This window comes from Procambarus clarkii, chromosome 86, assembly GCF_040958095.1.
Source record: "Procambarus clarkii isolate CNS0578487 chromosome 86, FALCON_Pclarkii_2.0, whole genome shotgun sequence".
Classification (NCBI taxonomy): domain Eukaryota; kingdom Metazoa; phylum Arthropoda; class Malacostraca; order Decapoda; family Cambaridae; genus Procambarus; species Procambarus clarkii.
The window spans coordinates 15,253,855-15,280,537 of record NC_091235.1 but is presented as its reverse complement, the minus strand read 5'-3'; the positions used below and the strand labels follow the sequence as shown (position 1 = coordinate 15,280,537).

Genomic DNA, 26,683 nt, shown 5'->3' with positions numbered 1-26,683 from the left:
GTGGGCGGCAGAGGTGGCACAGCTGACTGCTTAGTGGCCCAGGTGCTGCAGCTAGTTCTCTCGGGTCCTTAACCTGAACCTCTACGAAGCATAGACACGATTTAACGTGGTAAAAAAGCGTTGACAACAGCTGTGTGTCGTCGAGGTTAAACGAGAAAACCTGTCGTGTTACCTGAGGTGTTTCTCAAGACAGAACTCTTCCGCACAACCATGAGACTAAGGAACTTGATGCATAATTTGCTCCTTTTGACGCTAGTTAGGTGCAGGTGTTGGGCTGTGGAAGAGACGTGTGGCGACGATGACAGGAAGATGACCAACATGTACAGTGAAGGTATGACATAGACAAATATCAGGTTATATTTATTTTTTATTTATTTATTTATTTATTTATTTATTTATGTACAAGAGTTTTTAGATTCTTGTACAGCCACTAGCACGTATAGTGTTTCGGGGCAAAGGTCAAGTACAGTAGCTCCTTCCCGAACTTGCCACTAACTTGAAGGGGGAGTGAGGATGGGTGGGGGGGGTAGAGTTAAGTCACACACAGGTCTTAGGCCTGGTTGGGCTACGTTAGGTTGGGTAAACTGTTGGTAAACTCTTGTGTGCAATGGTGTATAACTTTTATCCGTATGTTTAAAGGAAACTGGTAATTACATACAAAGACTATCTGCTAATGGATTATGAACTTACACAACATAACATAACAATGTGTTATATATAGGATTTTAATTTAAAAATGAGCTTTGTCAAAATGCCTGTTTACAATTACTCATTACCCCAACTGAAAATATTTATTATAGGCTGACCTAACAGTATTTAACCTAACAATGCATTTACTAAACCAAGAATATCAGTCTAATGTGCTCTGTGTATTAGTGGCTTTATATATTGTATTTTTCTTTCCTATGAATTCTCCACAATTCATGTAGTAATAATAATAATAATACTGTAATAAATAAATAAAGCAAGCTTAAATCAAGCATAATTTTAATTAATAATTCTTGTAGTTTTTGATAGATGGCCAAAAATTAACTGCTCAGGGCATTTTAAGAAGTAAATCTAACTTGAGAAGTGTTATTGTAGTTATTCTCCTCATGTCTGAAATAAATGATTATAGGCTAATATTGCTATACATACATAGTAGATACAGATATATATATATATATATATATATATATATATATATATATATATATATATATATATATATATATATATATATATATATATATAATCTTTGGACAACACCCACCAGTGGGACTCGAACCCAGAAAGCACAACTACCTTCCAGTAGCTGGCATAACTAGTATGCTTTAACCCACTACGCCATCAGACCTTACAAAAGAAGTAGATAGTTCGAGATATATATATCTCAAACATCTCTACCTCCCGAAGGCACCAGATGAGTGAGGGGTCAGTCTGCAATTTTCGTCAAGCCACTGTCAATGTGAGAGAACTCGTGTCCAGCTTATAAGCCTATACTTGCATAAACCACAAGTGAAGATAAACAATCTTTGGACAACACCCACCAGTGGGACTCGAACCCAGAAAGCACAACTACCTTCCAGTAGCTGGCATAACTAGTATGCTTTAACCCACTACGCCATCAGACCTTACAAAAGAAGTAGATAGTTCGAGATATATATATCTCAAACATCTCTACCTCCCGAAGGCACCAGATGAGTGAGGGGTCAGTCTGCAATTTTCGTCAAGCCACTGTCAATGTGAGAGAACTCGTGTCCAGCTTATAAGCCTATACTTGCATAAACCACAAGTGAAGATAAACAATCTTTGGACAACACCCACCAGTGGGACTCGAACCCAGAAAGCACAACTACCTTCCAGTAGCTGGCATAACTAGTATGCTTTAACCCACTACGCCATCAGACCTTACAAAAGAAGTAGATAGTTCGAGATATATATATCTCAAACATCTCTACCTCCCGAAGGCACCAGATGAGTGAGGGGTCAGTCTGCAATTTTCGTCAAGCCACTGTCAATGTGAGAGAACTCGTGTCCAGCTTATAAGCCTATACTTGCATAAACCACAAGTGAAGATAAACAATCTTTGGACAACACCCACCAGTGGGACTCGAACCCAGAAAGCACAACTACCTTCCAGTAGCTGGCATAACTAGTATGCTTTAACCCACTACGCCATCAGACCTTACAAAAGAAGTAGATAGTTCGAGATATATATATCTCAAACATCTCTACCTCCCGAAGGCACCAGATGAGTGAGGGGTCAGTCTGCAATTTTCGTCAAGCCACTGTCAATGTGAGAGAACTCGTGTCCAGCTTATAAGCCTATACTTGCATAAACCACAAGTGAAGATAAACAATCTTTGGACAACACCCACCAGTGGGACTCGAACCCAGAAAGCACAACTACCTTCCAGTAGCTGGCATAACTAGTATGCTTTAACCCACTACGCCATCAGACCTTACAAAAGAAGTAGATAGTTCGAGATATATATATCTCAAACATCTCTACCTCCCGAAGGCACCAGATGAGTGAGGGGTCAGTCTGCAATTTTCGTCAAGCCACTGTCAATGTGAGAGAACTCGTGTCCAGCTTATAAGCCTATACTTGCATAAACCACAAGTGAAGATAAACAATCTTTGGACAACACCCACCAGTGGGACTCGAACCCAGAAAGCACAACTACCTTCCAGTAGCTGGCATAACTAGTATGCTTTAACCCACTACGCCATCAGACCTTACAAAAGAAGTAGATAGTTCGAGATATATATATCTCAAACATCTCTACCTCCCGAAGGCACCAGATGAGTGAGGGGTCAGTCTGCAATTTTCGTCAAGCCACTGTCAATGTGAGAGAACTCGTGTCCAGCTTATAAGCCTATACTTGCATAAACCACAAGTGAAGATAAACAATCTTTGGACAACACCCACCAGTGGGACTCGAACCCAGAAAGCACAACTACCTTCCAGTAGCTGGCATAACTAGTATGCTTTAACCCACTACGCCATCAGACCTTACAAAAGAAGTAGATAGTTCGAGATATATATATCTCAAACATCTCTACCTCCCGAAGGCACCAGATGAGTGAGGGGTCAGTCTGCAATTTTCGTCAAGCCACTGTCAATGTGAGAGAACTCGTGTCCAGCTTATAAGCCTATACTTGCATAAACCACAAGTGAAGATAAACAATCTTTGGACAACACCCACCAGTGGGACTCGAACCCAGAAAGCACAACTACCTTCCAGTAGCTGGCATAACTAGTATGCTTTAACCCACTACGCCATCAGACCTTACAAAAGAAGTAGATAGTTCGAGATATATATATCTCAAACATCTCTACCTCCCGAAGGCACCAGATGAGTGAGGGGTCAGTCTGCAATTTTCGTCAAGCCACTGTCAATGTGAGAGAACTCGTGTCCAGCTTATAAGCCTATACTTGCATAAACCACAAGTGAAGATAAACAATCTTTGGACAACACCCACCAGTGGGACTCGAACCCAGAAAGCACAACTACCTTCCAGTAGCTGGCATAACTAGTATGCTTTAACCCACTACGCCATCAGACCTTACAAAAGAAGTAGATAGTTCGAGATATATATATCTCAAACATCTCTACCTCCCGAAGGCACCAGATGAGTGAGGGGTCAGTCTGCAATTTTCGTCAAGCCACTGTCAATGTGAGAGAACTCGTGTCCAGCTTATAAGCCTATACTTGCATAAACCACAAGTGAAGATAAACAATCTTTGGACAACACCCACCAGTGGGACTCGAACCCAGAAAGCACAACTACCTTCCAGTAGCTGGCATAACTAGTATGCTTTAACCCACTACGCCATCAGACCTTACAAAAGAAGTAGATAGTTCGAGATATATATATCTCAAACATCTCTACCTCCCGAAGGCACCAGATGAGTGAGGGGTCAGTCTGCAATTTTCGTCAAGCCACTGTCAATGTGAGAGAACTCGTGTCCAGCTTATAAGCCTATACTTGCATAAACCACAAGTGAAGATAAACAATCTTTGGACAACACCCACCAGTGGGACTCGAACCCAGAAAGCACAACTACCTTCCAGTAGCTGGCATAACTAGTATGCTTTAACCCACTACGCCATCAGACCTTACAAAAGAAGTAGATAGTTCGAGATATATATATCTCAAACATCTCTACCTCCCGAAGGCACCAGATGAGTGAGGGGTCAGTCTGCAATTTTCGTCAAGCCACTGTCAATGTGAGAGAACTCGTGTCCAGCTTATAAGCCTATACTTGCATAAACCACAAGTGAAGATAAACAATCTTTGGACAACACCCACCAGTGGGACTCGAACCCAGAAAGCACAACTACCTTCCAGTAGCTGGCATAACTAGTATGCTTTAACCCACTACGCCATCAGACCTTACAAAAGAAGTAGACCCCTCACTCATCTGGTGCCTTCGGGAGGTAGAGATGTTTGAGATATATATATCTCGAACTATCTACTTCTTTTGTAAGGTCTGATGGCGTAGTGGGTTAAAGCATACTAGTTATGCCAGCTACTGGAAGGTAGTTGTGCTTTCTGGGTTCGAGTCCCACTGGTGGGTGTTGTCCAAAGATTGTTTATCTTCACTTGTGGTTTATGCAAGTATAGGCTTATAAGCTGGACACGAGTTCTCTCACATTGACAGTGGCTTGACGAAAATTGCAGACTGACCCCTCACTCATCTGGTGCCTTCGGGAGGTAGAGATGTTTGAGATATATATATCTCGAACTATCTACTTCTTTTGTAAGGTCTGATGGCGTAGTGGGTTAAAGCATACTAGTTATGCCAGCTACTGGAAGGTAGTTGTGCTTTCTGGGTTCGAGTCCCACTGGTGGGTGTTGTCCAAAGATTGTTTATCTTCACTTGTGGTTTATGCAAGTATAGGCTTATAAGCTGGACACGAGTTCTCTCACATTGACAGTGGCTTGACGAAAATTGCAGACTGACCCCTCACTCATCTGGTGCCTTCGGGAGGTAGAGATGTTTGAGATATATATATCTCGAACTATCTACTTCTTTTGTAAGGTCTGATGGCGTAGTGGGTTAAAGCATACTAGTTATGCCAGCTACTGGAAGGTAGTTGTGCTTTCTGGGTTCGAGTCCCACTGGTGGGTGTTGTCCAAAGATTGTTTATCTTCACTTGTGGTTTATGCAAGTATAGGCTTATAAGCTGGACACGAGTTCTCTCACATTGACAGTGGCTTGACGAAAATTGCAGACTGACCCCTCACTCATCTGGTGCCTTCGGGAGGTAGAGATGTTTGAGATATATATATCTCGAACTATCTACTTCTTTTGTAAGGTCTGATGGCGTAGTGGGTTAAAGCATACTAGTTATGCCAGCTACTGGAAGGTAGTTGTGCTTTCTGGGTTCGAGTCCCACTGGTGGGTGTTGTCCAAAGATTGTTTATCTTCACTTGTGGTTTATGCAAGTATAGGCTTATAAGCTGGACACGAGTTCTCTCACATTGACAGTGGCTTGACGAAAATTGCAGACTGACCCCTCACTCATCTGGTGCCTTCGGGAGGTAGAGATGTTTGAGATATATATATCTCGAACTATCTACTTCTTTTGTAAGGTCTGATGGCGTAGTGGGTTAAAGCATACTAGTTATGCCAGCTACTGGAAGGTAGTTGTGCTTTCTGGGTTCGAGTCCCACTGGTGGGTGTTGTCCAAAGATTGTTTATCTTCACTTGTGGTTTATGCAAGTATAGGCTTATAAGCTGGACACGAGTTCTCTCACATTGACAGTGGCTTGACGAAAATTGCAGACTGACCCCTCACTCATCTGGTGCCTTCGGGAGGTAGAGATGTTTGAGATATATATATCTCGAACTATCTACTTCTTTTGTAAGGTCTGATGGCGTAGTGGGTTAAAGCATACTAGTTATGCCAGCTACTGGAAGGTAGTTGTGCTTTCTGGGTTCGAGTCCCACTGGTGGGTGTTGTCCAAAGATTGTTTATCTTCACTTGTGGTTTATGCAAGTATAGGCTTATAAGCTGGACACGAGTTCTCTCACATTGACAGTGGCTTGACGAAAATTGCAGACTGACCCCTCACTCATCTGGTGCCTTCGGGAGGTAGAGATGTTTGAGATATATATATCTCGAACTATCTACTTCTTTTGTAAGGTCTGATGGCGTAGTGGGTTAAAGCATACTAGTTATGCCAGCTACTGGAAGGTAGTTGTGCTTTCTGGGTTCGAGTCCCACTGGTGGGTGTTGTCCAAAGATTGTTTATCTTCACTTGTGGTTTATGCAAGTATAGGCTTATAAGCTGGACACGAGTTCTCTCACATTGACAGTGGCTTGACGAAAATTGCAGACTGACCCCTCACTCATCTGGTGCCTTCGGGAGGTAGAGATGTTTGAGATATATATATCTCGAACTATCTACTTCTTTTGTAAGGTCTGATGGCGTAGTGGGTTAAAGCATACTAGTTATGCCAGCTACTGGAAGGTAGTTGTGCTTTCTGGGTTCGAGTCCCACTGGTGGGTGTTGTCCAAAGATTGTTTATCTTCACTTGTGGTTTATGCAAGTATAGGCTTATAAGCTGGACACGAGTTCTCTCACATTGACAGTGGCTTGACGAAAATTGCAGACTGACCCCTCACTCATCTGGTGCCTTCGGGAGGTAGAGATGTTTGAGATATATATATCTCGAACTATCTACTTCTTTTGTAAGGTCTGATGGCGTAGTGGGTTAAAGCATACTAGTTATGCCAGCTACTGGAAGGTAGTTGTGCTTTCTGGGTTCGAGTCCCACTGGTGGGTGTTGTCCAAAGATTGTTTATCTTCACTTGTGGTTTATGCAAGTATAGGCTTATAAGCTGGACACGAGTTCTCTCACATTGACAGTGGCTTGACGAAAATTGCAGACTGACCCCTCACTCATCTGGTGCCTTCGGGAGGTAGAGATGTTTGAGATATATATATCTCGAACTATCTACTTCTTTTGTAAGGTCTGATGGCGTAGTGGGTTAAAGCATACTAGTTATGCCAGCTACTGGAAGGTAGTTGTGCTTTCTGGGTTCGAGTCCCACTGGTGGGTGTTGTCCAAAGATTGTTTATCTTCACTTGTGGTTTATGCAAGTATAGGCTTATAAGCTGGACACGAGTTCTCTCACATTGACAGTGGCTTGACGAAAATTGCAGACTGACCCCTCACTCATCTGGTGCCTTCGGGAGGTAGAGATGTTTGAGATATATATATCTCGAACTATCTACTTCTTTTGTAAGGTCTGATGGCGTAGTGGGTTAAAGCATACTAGTTATGCCAGCTACTGGAAGGTAGTTGTGCTTTCTGGGTTCGAGTCCCACTGGTGGGTGTTGTCCAAAGATTGTTTATCTTCACTTGTGGTTTATGCAAGTATAGGCTTATAAGCTGGACACGAGTTCTCTCACATTGACAGTGGCTTGACGAAAATTGCAGACTGACCCCTCACTCATCTGGTGCCTTCGGGAGGTAGAGATGTTTGAGATATATATATCTCGAACTATCTACTTCTTTTGTAAGGTCTGATGGCGTAGTGGGTTAAAGCATACTAGTTATGCCAGCTACTGGAAGGTAGTTGTGCTTTCTGGGTTCGAGTCCCACTGGTGGGTGTTGTCCAAAGATTGTTTATCTTCACTTGTGGTTTATGCAAGTATAGGCTTATAAGCTGGACACGAGTTCTCTCACATTGACAGTGGCTTGACGAAAATTGCAGACTGACCCCTCACTCATCTGGTGCCTTCGGGAGGTAGAGATGTTTGAGATATATATATCTCGAACTATCTACTTCTTTTGTAAGGTCTGATGGCGTAGTGGGTTAAAGCATACTAGTTATGCCAGCTACTGGAAGGTAGTTGTGCTTTCTGGGTTCGAGTCCCACTGGTGGGTGTTGTCCAAAGATTGTTTATCTTCACTTGTGGTTTATGCAAGTATAGGCTTATAAGCTGGACACGAGTTCTCTCACATTGACAGTGGCTTGACGAAAATTGCAGACTGACCCCTCACTCATCTGGTGCCTTCGGGAGGTAGAGATGTTTGAGATATATATATCTCGAACTATCTACTTCTTTTGTAAGGTCTGATGGCGTAGTGGGTTAAAGCATACTAGTTATGCCAGCTACTGGAAGGTAGTTGTGCTTTCTGGGTTCGAGTCCCACTGGTGGGTGTTGTCCAAAGATTGTTTATCTTCACTTGTGGTTTATGCAAGTATAGGCTTATATATATATATATATTTATATATCTATATATACATACATACATACAGTATTTGGAAAAATCATTTGATTGTTGAATTAATTAACAAGAATAAGTTGCATTTAATTATTTTTAGAAAAGTAAAGTAGTATTTCCTTATTTCAGAAGCCAATAAACCTTGGGCAAAATACACCACTCAGATTGAGGAAGCGGTAGCATCATACAAGTCTTGTGACCCAGGGAAGTGTTCCTGTCACTATCACCTCATTAAGAAAGACTTGGCACCTTTCAAGGATGGCATTGACAAAAGTGTGATAGAGAAATCAAGAGACAGGCAAGTTATATATACTGTTCAGTACTGTACTATATTTGGTGCTAAGGCCTAATGTCATGTTGAAAACTATTATTTTAGAAAGCTGTGTTAATTTATCTTTTGGATATAGGTACAGTACTGTATTGTTTTTCAATTCCACCTCGCCCTACCCAACAAGGGGCCTCGTAGCCTGGTGGATAGCGCGCAGGACTCGTACTTCTGTGGCGCGGGTTCGATTCCCGCACGAGGCAGAAACAAATGGGCAAAAGTTTCTTTCACCCTGAATGCCCCTGTTACCTAGCAGTAAATAGGTACCTGGGAGTTAGTCAGCTGTCACGGGCTGCTTCCTGGGGGTGGAGGCCTGGTCGAGGACCGGGCTGCGGGGACACTAAAGCCCCGAAATCATCTCAAGATAACCTCAAGATAACCACCTGCTACATGAAATTTAAGATGAGTTTGTTTTCCAGATGCCTTTTTTGATAATCTGAATGCACTTTATATTTTGATTACTGTCAGGGGCAACATCTTTTATTTTACCTTATAATTTGTTTATTATTTTGAATTAATTTTGTTAGGGACTTTGGACATAGATATACACATGCACTTAAGGCCTTTATTGAGGTCTCTCCTAGGTCAAACTACTGACTTGCCAGGATGCAACCTCACAACAGTTACCTAACTCCCAGACACCTATTTACTGCTAGGTGAAAGGAAATGTGCCCAACTGTTTCTGTTCCGCCCAGGAATCGAACCCGGGATCCCCGATTGCGAGTTGAGAACAAAGCCAACTGTACTACATCATATATTTCCTCAGTAGGAATACTGTATAGTTTGCACTGAATAAGTTTAGTTTTCTGAACTTGGACATTCAGTTGATCTGTGGACCTTGGGTAAGTATGCCTCAGGAATAGGCAGGATACTTGTAAAGTCGGGCAAGATGATGATGATGTCAATGGAGCCACAGTTCAACCTTTCCTGTAGAGTCATTAAATAAATACTGCAGTCACAAAGGGTATTCATGCTTCTTAATAACTTATTCTAAATGCATCACTCTCTTACAGTTATTAATACTCTATGATATACTGCACTGCACTGCACTGCACTGCACTGCACTGCACTGCACTGTACTGCACTGCACTGCACTGCACTGTACTGTTACAGCTGCCCCATGTGGGCAATGGGGACCAACCCTAACCAGACTTATGTGACAGTCCTTGCTCTAGTATGTGCAGTATATATCTATATAAGATAAAATATCTGTCATGTACAGTACAGTATTAATGCTGTACTTTGGAACTATACAAAACATAGGCTTCCTTTTGTCTGCATTTAACAAAGGAATTATTTGATTATTATTTTTTTTATTAATTTATATTTCTTGTCATGTAGAAAGACTATACTGTATACTAATATTTTTTTCACTGGCATAATGCATTTTGCTCTACTGGACATTATGCTAAACATGATTGAATGCTACTCACTGTGTTTTTGCTAAAACTTTTCCACTGTAAGTATTTTAATGTTATTCTTTTTAACCAGGGGTACCTTTTATCAGATCATCAACCATAAGCTGTACAGACAAAGTGACTGCATGTTCCCAAGCCGATGTAAGGGTATTGAGCATTTTATCTTAAAGGTATGGTGATTGCTCTTAATTTCCCTTAAATGGAAAGTTTTCTTGTAAAATATTTATACATGATCTGTACACTGCTTGAATTTTACATATGTTGACTCAAAATATATTCATTAGAGTACTGCAGTAATGAATGTTGGTTGATAACCAATTGCCCTCATGAACAAATCCACAATGGCCGTGACGAGGATTCGAACCTGTGCCCGAGAGCATCCCAGACACTGCCTTAATCGACTGAGCTACAACATGATCAAAAGGAGTTGAAACCGAAGTTATACTGAACTTGCTGGATCCTGCAGCCTCTCAGAGGCACAATTGTGATTTCTGTGTGTAATGAAGTAAGGGTGAAGAGGGAGAACGGCCTATTAACATAGCTCGAGTGCATGGGGGGAGTTGTGTAAAACCCTGGTTTGTGCCTCGGAGAGGCTGCAGGATCCAGTAAGTTCAGTAGAACTTCGGTTTCAACTCCTTTTGACCATGTCGTAGCGCAGTCGATTAAGGCAGTGTCTGGGATGCTCTCGGACGCAGGTTCGAATCCTCGTCACGGCCCTTGTGGATTTGTTCATTTGATGCATCACGCAATTGTGATTTCTGTGTGTAATTGCCCTCATCTACCACCCTATTAATAAACCAATATCCTTTCTAAAGCTGAACTTGTCTAGCGTATAGCCATTGAAGAAACAATGTTGTAGTGCTTGAATGAAGGTAAAGGAAAGACCCAATACACGTGTAAGTGTATTAAATCACAATTTTCAGATGCAAGCTGAATCTGAAGGTATTTATCAAGGACATAGGTTGCATCCTAAATTTGGTTTTAATACACTTAAACATGTATTGTCTTTAATCTTTTATTACAGCCAGTGTTATGAATTATGACTTGGTCTGATACTTTCAAATCCTTGAGCATATCTATCAACAAGGTAGACATGAGTAAGCTCTTGAAACTACTAGACCAGATCAAAACCCATAACAATGGCTTTAAGATGGAAAAAAATCGATTTAGAGTGGTTATGGGAAAGTATTGATAGGGCCTCAGGGTGATAGACGAATAAGTTTCCGGCCAGCATCATACCGGCATATGGCATAGTTAGCTTTAAAAACAGACTTTAGATACACAGAGAAAAGAAGTTAGATCTAGATTGGCACCACCCACAATGGATCAACAGACCCACTGCAAAGACTCCTATGTTTTTATTCTAAGATGCATTGTTTATATAGCACTAGATGGGGTACCTGGCAGTGCCTATATCAACCCTTGAAGGTTGTGGCATGGGGGCAATAGGGCCAACCCTGACCTGTCTATGATAGTCCTTGCTCATGTATATACAGTATATAGTATTTATCTATATCTATGAGATGGAATATTTTTGTTTGAGGATGGTGGCCAGATGCTTGGGGCTAGTCTTGCCAAACTTTGCAAGGTTATATTTGTGGTTGAGGAGTATCATAGGGTGGATGGGGTCGACCCCCATGCCCTTCTTTAGTAGGATTGATTTCTATTGTGATAACAAACGAGACTTATAAAGTCTGAAATGTGGGTTTGATTGTCCATTGTGTGTTTTCAGACTTATTTCTCAGCTGTTATCAACATTGAATCAATGTCAATAACATTGTTTCTATGTTGGTATAACATTACTAGAGCATGTTTTACCCACTGGGAGAGAAAACGGAGCATTAAAAGTGGATAGAGAATAGGAGAATTAGAGAGACAGAGACCTGGGCACTGTCAGGTATCCCTTCTAGTTAGTATATATATATTTTCTTAATACATTTTGGTATTAACACATTTAGATACTTCTGCATTTGTGCAGCTGCACTAGAGTTATATGAAGGGGGACAAAGTTGTTTAAAAATGATGAAAGTCTAGCTACTCGACCTTTCGGCTTTACCGAGTACATTGCATTCTCCATGGGAGCCAACCCCCCCTTTTAAGGGGGCAATGGAGCCGAGTCCAACGTACCTATGTCAGCCATCCCCACTTCCTGCCTCACTAGTTGCTCTGCAATGTTGGACGAGAGTAGCCCAGAGCATCTAGTGTCCAACCTTGAACAGAGATCATATTTTATAAGTATAGATGTGGTTGGGTAAATATTATGTATAGAAGATAAATTTTCTGCAAATTTCTGGCATTTCTGGCAAAAAAAATTATGAACAGTTTTGAAAACCTTGGTACAATGGAGATCTTGAAAATTTAGAACAGGTCAGGTTGCCTATTTTTCATTCTGTTGAAGTTAAACTGTACAGTACTTTGTAAGTAACAAAATCACAGTTAATATTTTACAATAACTTTTAACGGGTTTTCCATTTTCAGATCATTGATAAGTTACCAGATATGGAGATGTTAATTAACACAAGAGATGTACCCCAGGTCAATAAACGTTTTGGTGAAAGGAAGCCTATATTTTCTTTCAGTAAGGTAATGCAAAGATTCATCTTTCATAATATTTTCCACACCAAACATGAAGTAGAATCAGCAGCATCTATACAGTATATCACATCTATACAGTATATCTAAATAAAAAATATATCTTTTCATGGGTATACTGTATAATCATAATATCTCCGAGATTTCTTATTGCATAGTTATAGCTAACTAGCTAGTTCTATATGTATGTTTGCTCTGGCTCTTTGGTCCCGCCTTTCAACAGTCAGTCAACTGATGTACAGGCTCCTGAACCTAATGGACTCTATCATATGGAACTGTGTATGGAGTCTGCCTCCACCATATCACCTCCTAAAACATTCCATTAGTCAACTACTCTGACATTAAAAAAAAAACAATTCCAACATGTCTGTCTCATTTGGGCACTCAGTTTCGTCCTGTGTCCCCTAGTGTTTGCCGCTTGTGTTAAATAGTGTCTTTATCTTTCCTTTCAATTCCTTTGAAAATCTTGTGTATGTGTGTTTAAAAGTTGTATACTTCAAACCTTGTGGTTTAAGCAAGTCAGTGCAAGGAAGCAAGGGCTCCAGATTTCCATTAAATGAAAACTAGTTCGATTTCAATCAAACTTTTTTGACTAGTTGCATATGAAAAGGGGTTCATCTGGTCAAAGTCTCAGCATCGTAGCATAAATAGGAAGGTAGAAAAAAATATTGAAGTTGGTGTCAAAATTATTCCAAAATGGTCAAAAATGATTATCAAAGATGTTCTTGATAAATATTCCTAAACTCCACAACACAATCAGGAATGTTTCATAGCACCGTGTAAAATTTAAAAGTCCCACTGTGTAAATGGGGTAACCAGACGCTGTCTATGGGCAATAGTAAACAACCGTCATCTTAACAAAAAATCCTGAGTAGGCTGAATTAGCAGGAAGGCCTCCGTATCAAACTACCATGGCTATTGCATAACCCTGCACTGCCCAACGTTTCACTGCGGCTCACTCCATATGTATGCTTATGGATGAAGAAATTCAGAAGATACTGATGGAAACAGATGAGGAATGTGACTTTGATTAAGATTATGTTCAGGGTTCAGAATGAAGTGATACAGACTGAAGTCAAGGCATATGTGTCTGCCCCCAGGCTGAGGCCTGTACAATCACCACTCCCTCCGCAGCCCCACTCCACTGTGAGGCAGGCCATGTGGGGCGGTGCAAGATGCTGTTTCTTTAGGCCATGAACATGTGAAAGATGAATCATTTTCTGGATTTAGTGACCAGGAATCTGATTGCGGTTTTTAGCTGTGCTGTGACTAGTGGTAACAATGTAAATTGCATTATCAGGCGCAGTCTGCTGCATTAGCTGCTCGCCCAGCCAAATGCTGTCGTGTGATGTCACATTGAGAACTTGTGGGATGAATGCCCTCATCTTCAAAGGTCGGTTTATGCCTGCTGTGTGCTTAGTAGATGGGCTTCATTTTCTAGCCAACATAGTTTTGTTGGTGCTAGGATACATTGCTGTAGTGCTGAGATACATGGCTGTTACTGGAGCCTCCACCAGAATTGCAGGTGTACTCATGCTGGGGAGATGGTGCACATTTTGTTCCACAGATCCCTACATCTGACAACACAGATATTGGTTAAAGGCATTTTACTATTTAATGGCGAGGACAGGAGTGAAATGGAGTATTTTACATTATACTTCGATAAGCTGCTTATAGAATATATTGTTCAGGAAACCATGCCACGACCTGTTTATTCCCATTATTTCCCCTTTCATTTTTATGGTTTACTGACATTTCCTCTATTTACTCAAAAATGATGAACTAGAATTCATTTGAATTACCTGAAGATTCAAGTTACCGGGATTCAGATTACTGAGTTCTTACAATAATTTTAATTATTTGTGTTTGAACTCTTTAATTTTAGAATTTAATTGCTGTGGTTCAAATTTTTTTTTTTGAGAATTGTGACCTGTATGCTATTTTTCTTCTATAGACTGCCGACTATTTGGACATCAGTTATCCAGCTTGGACATTCTGGGAAGGTGGACCAGCAATTTCCCTTTATCCTACGGGCCTTGGTAGATGGGACATGCTGCGAAACACACTTATGAATGTAGCCAAACAGTGGCCTTGGGAAAATAAGAAACCTCTAGCATTTTTCAGGTAGTAATGTTTCCTTTTGTTCTCGAGATTTGTTTTCCTGTATGTTTCATATTTTAGGATTATTATCAAACTTAAATTTCACATGGGAGAATGACTGAGAGCCACAACCATTGTATTAAACTGTACTACCACCTTCACCTCTCTTGGTATTGTTCTTGCTTTATAAACTTATATACTGTATCTTAAATCAAATGATTTAATTATGTTCAAATGGCTAGGAGGGGTTTTGTTACTATTGTTCAGTATCTGTGAAGGTAAACATTTGGCCAGGTGTGAGGGAGGAAGGGTGGGAGGAATCCTTTGACAGCCCCTCCAACACCAACATCGCCATCACCTATCATGGTTTAGCTATTGGAACATTTTATTTTCCATAACATTAATTGAGGATGATTAACAAGCCACATGATTTAAGTATGATGTAAGTCATACAACTGACCAATCATATGCAAGATGTTAGATATTAATCAGTTAGAGCACTTGGCATATTCTGAGATACAAATTTTTTTGGAATATCATATTACATAGAGAGGGAAGCTGTATAGTAAAATATTATATTCCAGCAAGTCAGCATCACCTACCAATAGCATGCCACCTTTGACCACCAGACTCTTTTAGTTTAGCTAATAAATTGTGGTCCATTGCTTGACCTGTTGCCTGCCTTTCCCCCCTCCCCCTCCCTTCCCCATTCCCCCCTATCCCCCATTTCCCCCTCCCCCCTCCGCCTTCTCCCCCCTGCCCTTCCCCTCCCCAATCTGAAACTGTGTTCTGAGAACTTTAATTCCCTTGCATCACATTTTACATCCAGCCTAATACTTAGCATAGAGGTTTACCCAAGGTGGCACCGCAGCATCTGACACCACTGTTCGTGTCACTATGCGCAATCCTCCCATCAACCATCCTAACGTCTTCTTTCAATGCGGTGATCTCCAAATTTGGTTGTTTTGTGATCATCTAATTCCATATAAGGAAATTATCTCAAGTATAGTTCTGGTCTGAATATGCTGATAACCTCAAAAGTGAAGTTAAATTAGTGTTCAGTTCTAATTCATTCATTCCGGTTAGCCAGCACATAAACTATGTATGCAGGTGATGAAGACGGACGTTATTGAGTATTAAAATTAATTGGCTGAGGTGGATAATTTGCTCTTTCTGCTTGCAGAGGGTCTCGTACAAGTTCAGAGAGAGATGAACTCGTGTATCTTTCAAGAGAGAACCCGAACATTGTTGATGCCCAGTACACCAAGAACCAAGCCTGGAAATCAGATGCTGTATGTATCCCATTCTTTCTGTGGGTAGTCACATTGGCTCCCAGAAGCTAGCATACTGATTAAGTACCACACTATTTAGCCATCAGTCGCAGAGCTCTTGTATGCCTACCAGGGACCACGAGCCAGACCCTGGCCCCTCCCCCCTCATAGAGGCACAGGGAACACTGGCCCATGAACACTTTACATTTCAAAGTTTGTCATCTTACACTTTACATTTCAATGTTTGTCATCTTGCTATCAACCAGGAAAGGCACCCAGGAAGGTAGGCGAATCCAAACAGACTACTGCCTGGTTGAAAAATGCGACCTACATCCTCATATTATCAAAGTAACTCCCCCATAAAGAAAACAAACAACCAAAACTTCATCCAAACTACCCCCCTCCTTGTTAACTCCACCTCCCCCCTCGGTGGTGGGAAGGGAAGCTGGCCCGGGTGAGCCAAGCTGCCCCCAGCCAGTTCTTGATTGATGTTTATGCCTAGTGGTCATCGGTTCACTCTGGCCAGAGTTTCCTGTTTTTGGGGTGTTTTGCTTTGTGAGGCTGTTCCTACATGAAAGTGTGCATTGGCCAGGAATTTAGAATAATGGAGCTGCATGTGCTTAAGGTCACCTCCCCTAGGTGCTCTGTAAGTGCTGCCCTTGCGCAGTCAGGGTTTCCTTTCCTGGGGAGTTCGGGAATCACTTACGTTAGAGGGCTTCCTCACTTGTGGTGGTCTTCGTCCTTGGGGTGGGTTGAGGGCTTTAGACTTTCCATCTTGGCCTGGGTAAGGGAGTGTTGTTGGCTGGCATGTTTGCTGTCGTGAGGTCTCGAGGGGTTTTTATTTTCACCCTTTCATTTGCTGGTGCTTTGTTCATTTATTTAGGCAGGGGAGTTCTGCCTTTCACCTAATTAGGTTAGCCTAGGGTTTGTGCGGTAGAATTCCTCATTTGCACCCGAGTCTTTCCTGCAGTTTCTTGTGGTCTAGTTGCCTGCTCTGACAGGGTTTACCAGCATAGCTGGTCCCAGTGCCTGGGCTTTCTGTAGGACTTGTTCACCCTACAGGCCCTAAAAAACCCTTACGGGCTCAGTTGTACAATGGATATTTCTTCTGAGCCCACTCTCACCTTGTATGCGAATTTGAGGGTTGTTTGTCGCCCTTGCCTCAGGGTGACAATCGTCTGTTCTGCCTCCGCCATGCTGCTTGATGGGTCGGTGGTTGGGCAGTCATGTGAGACTTGTTCTCTGCATGTGCTCCAAACCACCCATTCCTCATCGGATATTCGAAGGTATCGGAAAGATGTTGCGTTGCATGGGCTTTCTTATGTGTTACAATATGCCAGGTTGTGTTCTGGTTTTTGTGTCCTGTGGTTTGCAGGGACTCGGATTTCGGAGTGTTTGTTTCATTGACCGTGGTTCCGTCCACACCCCCTCTTCCTTCCCAGGTGGGTGTGGTTCATCCTTTTCCTTCCCCGTTAACAGCTCCAAAGCGTCTGAAAGTTTCTAAGCCATGGTGGAGTTTAGCGTGGGGTGAGGCATGGGTGGCTATGAGGGTTGTCACTACACACAGAGATCACACTAACGTGATGCATCAAATGAACAAATCCTCGTCACGGCCCTTGTGGATTTTGTTCATTTGATGTTTCTGGACTGGTTTCCAGTCCAGAAACGGGACTGTGTGGATCTCCTGTACATTCTGGATTTGTCTCATCTGAACCGGTTGATTCCTTGCCCCTCTTTTCGGATGACTCCATTCTCCGAGGTCTGACTCTTTCTCGAGCTGGGTGCTTGTATGCTTTCTCTGGATCTCAAGGATCTCGCTAGGTTCGGTTTCCTGGTGAATTGGAGGAAGACCCAGTTGGTTTTGTTCCAGGTTTGAATCAGTTGGGTCTTGTTTGGGATTTTCAGACTGCATCACTTTCACTCCCCCGTGCGGCCTTGCTCCAGCTGCAGTCCCGTTATTATACGCTGCTGAGGGGATCCCAGGTGACTAAGAGATTGCTCGAGCAGCTGTGCGGGAGCTTGAACTTTGCCCTTCTGGTTTGGGCTGTTTTGGCATCTTTGGTACAGCCTCTTTCTCCGCTCTCGCAATCGCTGGGTCCTTCCCCTGCCCCCCAGTGTCTCTGCACCGGTTGCTGTGTCACTGGCTTGCTCTTCTGGTTTTTCGGGGTTTGGTGCCATAGCACTGGACTGTGGGAAAGAGGTACAGTACCCCCACCAATCCATTCCTTGGATTCTGACACTGCTTGCTCGGTGTCCAAACCCGGGTATTTTTCTACAGCTCTACCTTTATCAGCAGGTCGTACGGGTGAGGTACCTCACTGGTTCGACTTTCTATTCTGCATTCCGCATCTGGACTTTCCGATGCATGTTTATCTCCATTTGTATGGTAATCAGGTGGCTGGGTTGATGGTGTTCCATCTGTAGTCTTCTTCTCACTGACAGTATGAAGTTTCTTGGTGGGCTATTCACCATTTTTTCTCTCTCCATCATGTTCTGTGTCCAACAGGGCTGTATTGTCCTTTCTTTCTTGACTTTTTCTGGATCGGCACCTTATGCTGAATATTGTACTGTTACTTCTTATCGTCATTGGCAGAGGAACTTTGCCTTTCGTTCGGGGTGGATGACCCATTCTGCAAGCTTTCTTGTGCATTTTTTCACCTCCGGCCTGCTCATGCGTCCCCTGAGCCTGCTTGGTTTGCGTTCTTTCATTTCTTTTTTTCCCCTCGGTTTGTGGAAAAGCCCCTTCGGTCTGGGATTGTTTCTGGAAGGCCTTGTTTTTGTTGGTGTTAGCCTCTGGTGGTTGGGTTGAGAAGCTTCATGCACTTCTCTGACCCCCTGGAGTTTTGTTATTTTGGTCCTTGTGGTCATTTTGTTTGGTTGCAGCCTACTCCTCCTTTTCTGGCGTAGAATGAGATGGCAGGCTTCCGGAGGAGTCCTTTGGTTGTGGAGTGTTGGCTAGTTCAGCCATGGAAGCATCAAGTGTTATGTCCAGTGCCGGCCTTGTGCCGCTGCTTGTGGGCCACTGGTTCTGTTTTGGTGGACGAGTTGTGGGTTGATCCGGTTATGAGAGGATATGAGAAGGAGTAGGTAACCAGGCACCACTAGAGGAGTTTGGGATTACTGGGGGGGGGGGGGAGATAAAGAAGCTTTTGCTAGAGTTGGATTTCTCTCGATTTACATTTAAAGTGTCACTGGCCAATATATTCTGATGACTATTTACTTCAGGAAGATATCATTATAGAAATGCTCGAGGTTGAGATTACTAATGTGTTCATACATAACGATGCTGGAGTTTGATACGTTGTAAAAAGGCCAGGATAGATACAACAAAATGCAGAAGTGCCATAAACTTTAGGTTAAATTAAAAAAAAAGCCGTAATTAATCTATATTCTCATAGCAAATACTATATAGGAAATGTTATTGACAAATGTTGAGGCCTCTCAGTTTTTGCAGTGGGATGCCTCTGTTAGCGTGCAGAAAAAGCCAGGTTTATGTCAAATTATAAGTAAAACATATAATCAAAGTTAAAACCAGCAAGGCAATAGTTGAATACCAGGTAAATATAGTAAATTATCTTTTAAAAGAAAGTAATTGTGGATTATATTATGAAGAGCATTTTGTAGGAGAGGATAGGTGTGACCTGATTTAATAAAAACAGTGACGAGTAGGGTATTTATTGTTGAAGTGTGTGTAGTGCAACTAGCCCATATGTAATTTAACATGCAAATAAAACCAAGGGCAACTTTATATCAGATAAACCACATTTATATTTGTTAAGGAACTACAGATAATTGTATACAAAGTTTAAAGTATTTGTAGTTAATTGTGATGAACATGATATACTTTGAGTAAATACTGCAATTTCTGGGTGAGCCCCGACAGCTTCCTAAAGCTATCCAAACTGATATGTGCTATATTAGTTTGGGGTCATCAGTTACAGGAGTTCTTATGCCTACTGGGAACCAGAGCCAGAACCTGGTCCCCACAGAGAGGCACAGGGAGCAATGGCGTATGAGCACTTTACATTTAAATTACGTCATATTCTGCCATCGACTGGGGTGGGCACCCAGAAAGATAGGTGAACCAAAACAAACAACTAGCAAGTAAAATTGCAACCTACAGTCAGAAAAAGAGCAAAGAAACTCCTGCTGAAAGAAAAGAATAAGAGCCCTGGAAATTCCCCGTGGGCTCGGTTGGTAACATGGATCCATCCGAGTTCACTCTCATCTTGTGTGAAGTCGAAGGTTGTTCGTTGCCCCTGCCTCGGTGAAACGAGCATTCGTACTGCCTCTGTCTCGCTGCCTGTTGGGTCGGGGACACCACCAACTCGGCGTATTGCGGGCCTTGTTCCCCGCTTGTACTTCACTTTACTAATTCCTTGTCTATTGATCTCAATGCTCAGACAACGGCTGCGTTGCTTGCTCAGTTCTTCTTACTGCAACGATCCTGGTTGGTTGCCCAGTTGGAGGGCCCAGAACTGCCCCGCTTGGGTTTTGGGGACTAGGATTTGGGGGTGGTAATCATTTCAACTTTGGTTCCTTCCATGCCCCTACTTCCTTCCCAGGTGGGCGTGGTTCACCCTGCTGGGAAGGAACCACAACCTCGGTCTCTTCTTCGCTCTGAGCCCTGTGGTGCTGCCACCTCCCAGGGTATGGGGACCCTGTTTTCCTTATCTGTGGGTAGTTAGCTTCAGGGAGCTAACAGGGCTCCTTCAGAAAACCAATGCTGAATGTAATAAAATGCCAATTTCTGGGCAAAGCCCCAGAGGCTCCCTGACACCCTCCCTTCCTCCGGTTGGCTTTTTTTTGTTTTTTTACATCATGCCTAGAACTGAGCTCGCCTGAGCCGGTTCCCCCTCCCACTTTTTGGGGTGGGGTGGGATACGCCAACAGGCGGGAGTAGTAGTTGAGGGCAGGGTTGCTAGTTTATTTTCTTGCTCTTTTTCTTTCAGCAGGAGTTTCTTTGCATTTTCTGGCTGTAGGTCACAATTTTACCGGCTAGTTGTTTATTTTCGTTCGCCTATCTTGCTGGGTGCCCAACCCAGTCGATGATGGAATATGACATACTTTAAATGTAAAGTGCTTATGTATCATTGCTCTCTGCCCCTCTCTGAGGGGACCAGGTTCTGGCTCTGGTTCCCGGTAGGCATAGGAACTCCTGTGACTGATGACCCCAAACTCATATAGCACATATCAGTTTGGATAGCTTCAGGGAGCCTCCGGGGCTTCGCCGAGAAAATGGCATTTCATTACATTCAACACTGATTTTTTGTTTAATTTCAGGACACTTTGTATGCTCCCCCTGCCTCTGAAGTATCACTTGAAGACCATTGTCAATATAAGTATCTCTTCAACTTCAGGGGAGTAGCAGCCAGCTTCAGGTTCAAACACTTGTTCCTATGTCAATCTCTTGTTTTTCATGTGGGTGATGAGTGGATGGAATTTTTTTACCACAAGATGAAGCCTTGGGTACACTACATTCCTGTTAAGACAGGCGCATCAAAGGAAGAAATCAGGTATGATTTTAATTTTTGTCAATTTATTACAGTACTTCCCTCTTTCTCTAGTACTTTGCTCAGCCCCTTCCCCACAAAAGTTGTAAATGGGGTACAGTAATGATAGTGATGTATTTATATTGTGTCCTGATGAGATGATGATCTACGTGCACTATCCTTACCCAACATTGAATTTTTTGGGCCTTCAAGTATCATTAATCGAACAGCAAAGTGAAAAGCAAATTACATATGGTAATGAGACTAAAGTTTTGATAAAGGAGATTTTAGAGAAGATTGTTGATTGTAAATGGAGATGAACATTAATGGATGTGGTCCAAACTGTGTGACATCAGGGAACACGTATGACAAGTATGGAATTAAGGCAAGCAAAGTTCAAACAATATCAAGTCAGGGAAGAAACGTGTCTGCAACTATTAAAGCCATTGTTATAAAAAATAATATGGAAAGTAATCCAACCATAGAGCACACTTTTGTACAGATGTAAAATGTGGGTTTGTCATAAGCATAAAAATTCCTAGGTTAGAGCAGTAGAGGCCATCAATTAAGCATGTGTGATGCAATAAGGAATGGTAATGTCATGGCATGTGAAAGTTGGACACATTTTAAGATTAAGAGGCATGTGGAAGGCAGGCAAGTTGAAAGAAAAAAGGATATTGTGTGTGCTTTTGGTAGCTTAAAGTTTAGGAGGATAAAATTATAGATATGAATAATTGTGAGACAAAGCATGGATTGAGTGTGATCAACTCAGGAGTAGGAGTAGTAGTATTAATTAATGGATTAATACCAGGATTAATGGAATGTAGTTTGTTAGAAGGAAGTGAATTATTAATATATTGTCTTTGAGAACTTATGAGAAGCACTTTACATAGAGTAGTTTATGAATAAGCTTGGCTACTGCTGTGTGTAATTTACTGGAGTGCCATTATGATGGTTCACCATGATGGTACCAGGTGCAAAAAATAATGTGAATGGACATGTTACCTTTAATATTGAATTTATCTTTATCCCTCTTTTACTATATTTACTCTTCTCTCTTTACTAGTTACATGTTTCATTGTCCCACTAGAGTGATGATGGTTTAGTTTTTCCATGCAATCAATTTAGCAAAATTTTTATATTTTTTTATGTCATTCATCTTGTTTCTGCTAAGCCAGTCGATTATATATATACAAACAATTTAGATGAGGATTGAGCAGCAGTATTTGCAGACGATACTAAAATAAAATGGGAATAAATTCAGAGGAAATCTCAAGATTGCTTCAAGATGATCTGAAAGATGCAGTTTAATTCTAAATAATATAAGGTTCTGAGGCTAGGTAATAATGATAGTTATACTATATTAATTGGATAGTGTTGAAATTAAGGTCTGAATAAAAAAATTGGTAGTCATGATTAGTAGGGATCTATAGACAAGAAATAGACATAAAAAATATTGATAAGAACATAAGAATTAAGGAAACCACACACAAGGCATGTTGGCCCATTTGTGAGAGCTCCTATTTATATCTATTTAAACTCATCCACTGTATATGTCTAACCTACACTTGAAACAATCAAGTGATCCTACGTCTATTACGTTACCTAGTAATATGTTCCACAAATCAACCCTGTTCCCAAACCAGTATTTACCTAGACCTTTCCTACTGCTATATGTACTGCTATACATACTTCATATTTTCTGTTTATGTTCCTTGTTTTTTTTTTAACATTTCTAGCAATTCTGACACATTGTTACCCTAGATTGACTTCCCCCTCATTCTTAGTCCTTTTGTAGAAAGCTTTATTTTTTACTTATTAGGTTCTTTAGACCCATTGTTGTCCATTTGGGGTTGTCATTATCGATCTAATCAATTTATAAGGTATGCTACATTCCCAGGTTTTGCTAAGAATATTTTTAATCAAGGTATATTTTGAATCAACATCCCAATTCCTTGCTACTTGAAAACTGATGTATTATCTCTGTTCAGTAGATATGATTTGCATAATGTGTTTATTAATCATTGATGAACATTTTATATTTCAGTACACTGATTGAGTTTGCTAAGAAAAATGATGAGGCTGTATCTCAAATAGCAGAGAGGGGCTATCAGTTCATCCGAAATCATCTGAGAATGAAGGATGTCTTGTGCTATTGGAAGAAGCTGCTTCTCACATATGCTGAGTTACTTAAATATAAACCACAGAAAGAAGAGGGATTAATTACTATTGTGCCAGTGAGTTAATGTTTATGAGAATGATGAAGTGTTAGAAACAAGATCATTGTTTGCGCTGTTATGTTTGTGCGTGCGACTTAGCCTCTGCCTGCTAGCTACTGGTACCTGGTGCTTTTATAATTCAAATGTTATTGTTGTCCGCCGTACCTGCTCTTAAAACTGTGAATGGAGATGGCTTTCACAGCTTCTCCCAAGTGCATTCCACTTGTATATCTCTGGCTCATTTATATTTCTAACCTGCACCAGTGTTTTCTTATCATATTATTCCTCGCTTAGGAAGTGAGGAATAATAGAATAGGGTAAGTGAGATAATAGATAATATCTATTATAATATCTATCCAGGTTCAGATAATAGGAGTGCCATTGCTTACCTTTTTTATTGATCTTGGTATTTTATTAGGTTGAATTCTTTTAATCTGTATTCATAGCTTATGGGCTTTCTTAATCCCCTTGAGCATCACAAGATGAAGATTCTATGTCAGTGTGCTGCACATTCTGGAACTGGTTTGACTTGGTATGTACCGGTTGTGCTTATGGGGTTTGATATCCACCTCTTTTGTTTTACCTCTCAACTCTAAATTGTCTCGTGTACAGGTTCATGAGCCCTTTGGCCTTTTCATATATCTGATGTTTTGTATCGAATTTTCTTCCAATATTTTATTGATGCTTTTGATAATTACTTCCTTCCAGTATTTCACTTTTTAATGCATTCCAATTTTTAAAACTATTCTGATTACAGAAAGGGATTCTGACATGTGAGTTGTTAGTGCACTACCTCACATGCCAATCACTCTGGTTTTTAGTGAGTAGAGCATAATAATGTACTCACCTAGTTGTACTCCTAGTTGTACTTGCAGAGGTTGAGCTCTGGCTCTTTGGTTCCACCTCTCAACTGTCAATCAACTGGTGTACTGCTTTCTGAGCCTACTGGGCTCTATCATATCTACATTTAAAATTGTGTATGGAGTCATACACAATTATATGTATGTCATAAATTGTGTGTTCTAATGGAAGATGGTAGCATTTTTTAACATGGTTAGAAAGCGCTGTTCTTTTTCTCATTATGAATTTAGCTTTTAGACTAAATGTTGATCCTTTGAGGGTTGGCCTAAGTAAGTGTGATTCAACCAAAGGGGTTTAGTTTATTTATAACTAGATTTTAAAGAAACAAAATAACTGACAACTTTTCTGGTATTTGTAATTCTGAAAAGTGTGTGCACACACTTGTGAAGAATTTTGTTATCTCGCTAAACACACTCCGTGGCACTGCAGGAACTACCATATATGCTGGCAAGTAAGACATCTAATTTACAACGATGTTTTGTGAGAAATACACATTAGTGTGCTTCATTATACATTTATTGAAAGTGATTTTGTAAGGAAAAATATGAGATATTGTGCATGTAAATACAATACTGTGTATATATTGGTTAAAGGAGGACAAAATATCCGTCCTATGTTCCGTTAAATATGGTATTACAAAAGAGTTATCATGTAAATTGGTATTTTAATTATATTTAATAATTTGGTAAGGGGTCACTTTGTAAATGCTTTGACAAAACTTATTCTAAATTGCTTCGAATTTGGTGTAGGGCATGTATTTTTGTAAATATATGCTATGTAGTATTAATTACAGGTTCAGTAATCTCTAGTACTTTAATAGTTGATGGATCTTGTGGTACAGTTTATTGTAAAGTGAAAATCATAGATGGGTACTTGATAACTTTTTTTTTTTAACAAGGCCTTATTCAAATTACTTAAAAAAATTGTAAGTGTGTTAGGACCGTTAAAAGTAGTACATTGCTTTAAATCAATGTAGCCACTTGATTGTGGAGTTTTTTACATATCCAATGTATACAGTACAGTATGGGCAGTACAGTATATACAGTCATGTATAGCATTTTGTATACTTATGACAAGGGGGGGTTTTAAGCATGATGTAATGCTGGTAAGTGATATTGGTCTAATTCATCTATAATTCTGTAATTTGTTTAATATGCAAGAGTTCTATAATAGTTTTTTTTTTTTAGGGGGATGAAACCACAAGTGAAAAATACAAATAAATGCTGTATATGTAATAGTGTTTTTTGGAGTGAACATTTGTAAGGTAATTGTGATGTTGATCAAAGTGGTTCTATGTACAATGCACCTTCCTAAATCTGGATCTTCCAATAATAGATCCCTCTATACAACTAAATCTGCCCCACCAAATTTCACGTAATGAAAGGTTTTCTGGATAACAAAAATCCGGATTTTGGAGGTGGATACTGAAAAGCCACTCACACTCACACTCTCTCACACTCTATTACATTGCACTTATTAGTATGATTAACTTCATATATGCAGCTCATTCAAATTCAAATTCTTGATAAAAATGAGTTCCCTGTTGGGTTATTTGTTGGGTTATTTGTTGACCTACGTAAGGCTTTTGACACTGTCAGCCACCAAAACCTTCTTAAATTACATCGTTATGGAGTCAGAGGTCACTCCCTGCAATACCTTAAGTCTTACCTTACTGACAGGCTCCAGTATGTTTTTGTGAATAATTCAATTTCTCCCACCCTTACCATCAACATTAGTGTTCCACAGGGCAGCATACTTGGCCCTCTCTTCTTATCTACATTAATGACCTTCCAAATGCCTCTCAACACCTCAACCAATTTTATTTGCTGATGACACAACCTTCATTTTCTCCAGTCCTGACCCTCTTGCTCTGAATGATACCGTGAATACTGAACTAAATAAAGTCCACCTTTCGCTGCTAACAAATTCGCCCTTAACATTGACAAAACCTTTTATATATTTTGTTTGCTAATAAATCCTGAGATCATATTAATATAAGAATAAACAATATCCTATATTTTCAATATCCAAATATTTCTTGCTCGAAACGCTATGCGTACTAGTGGCTTTAGGTATTGTATGTACTACCTCTATCTTTAAATCTAACAATGTTTGTACTGTAACACTGCAACTATGTATGTACTGTTCCTAAATAAATTATTATTATTATTA

At 40.8% G+C, this 26,683-nt stretch overlaps 1 protein-coding gene across 1 annotated transcript; it reads left to right on the top strand.

The window, feature by feature from the left end:
- Positions 1-26,683, top strand: LOC123768255 (O-glucosyltransferase rumi homolog). Its single transcript, XM_045758721.2, has 8 exons — positions 1-331; positions 8,363-8,531; positions 10,050-10,146; positions 12,455-12,559; positions 14,523-14,692; positions 15,852-15,960; positions 21,223-21,455; positions 23,479-26,683. Exons 1-8 carry the CDS (start codon positions 211-213, stop codon positions 23,675-23,677), a joined length of 1,203 nt encoding a protein of 400 aa, XP_045614677.1. The 5' UTR covers positions 1-210; the 3' UTR covers positions 23,678-26,683.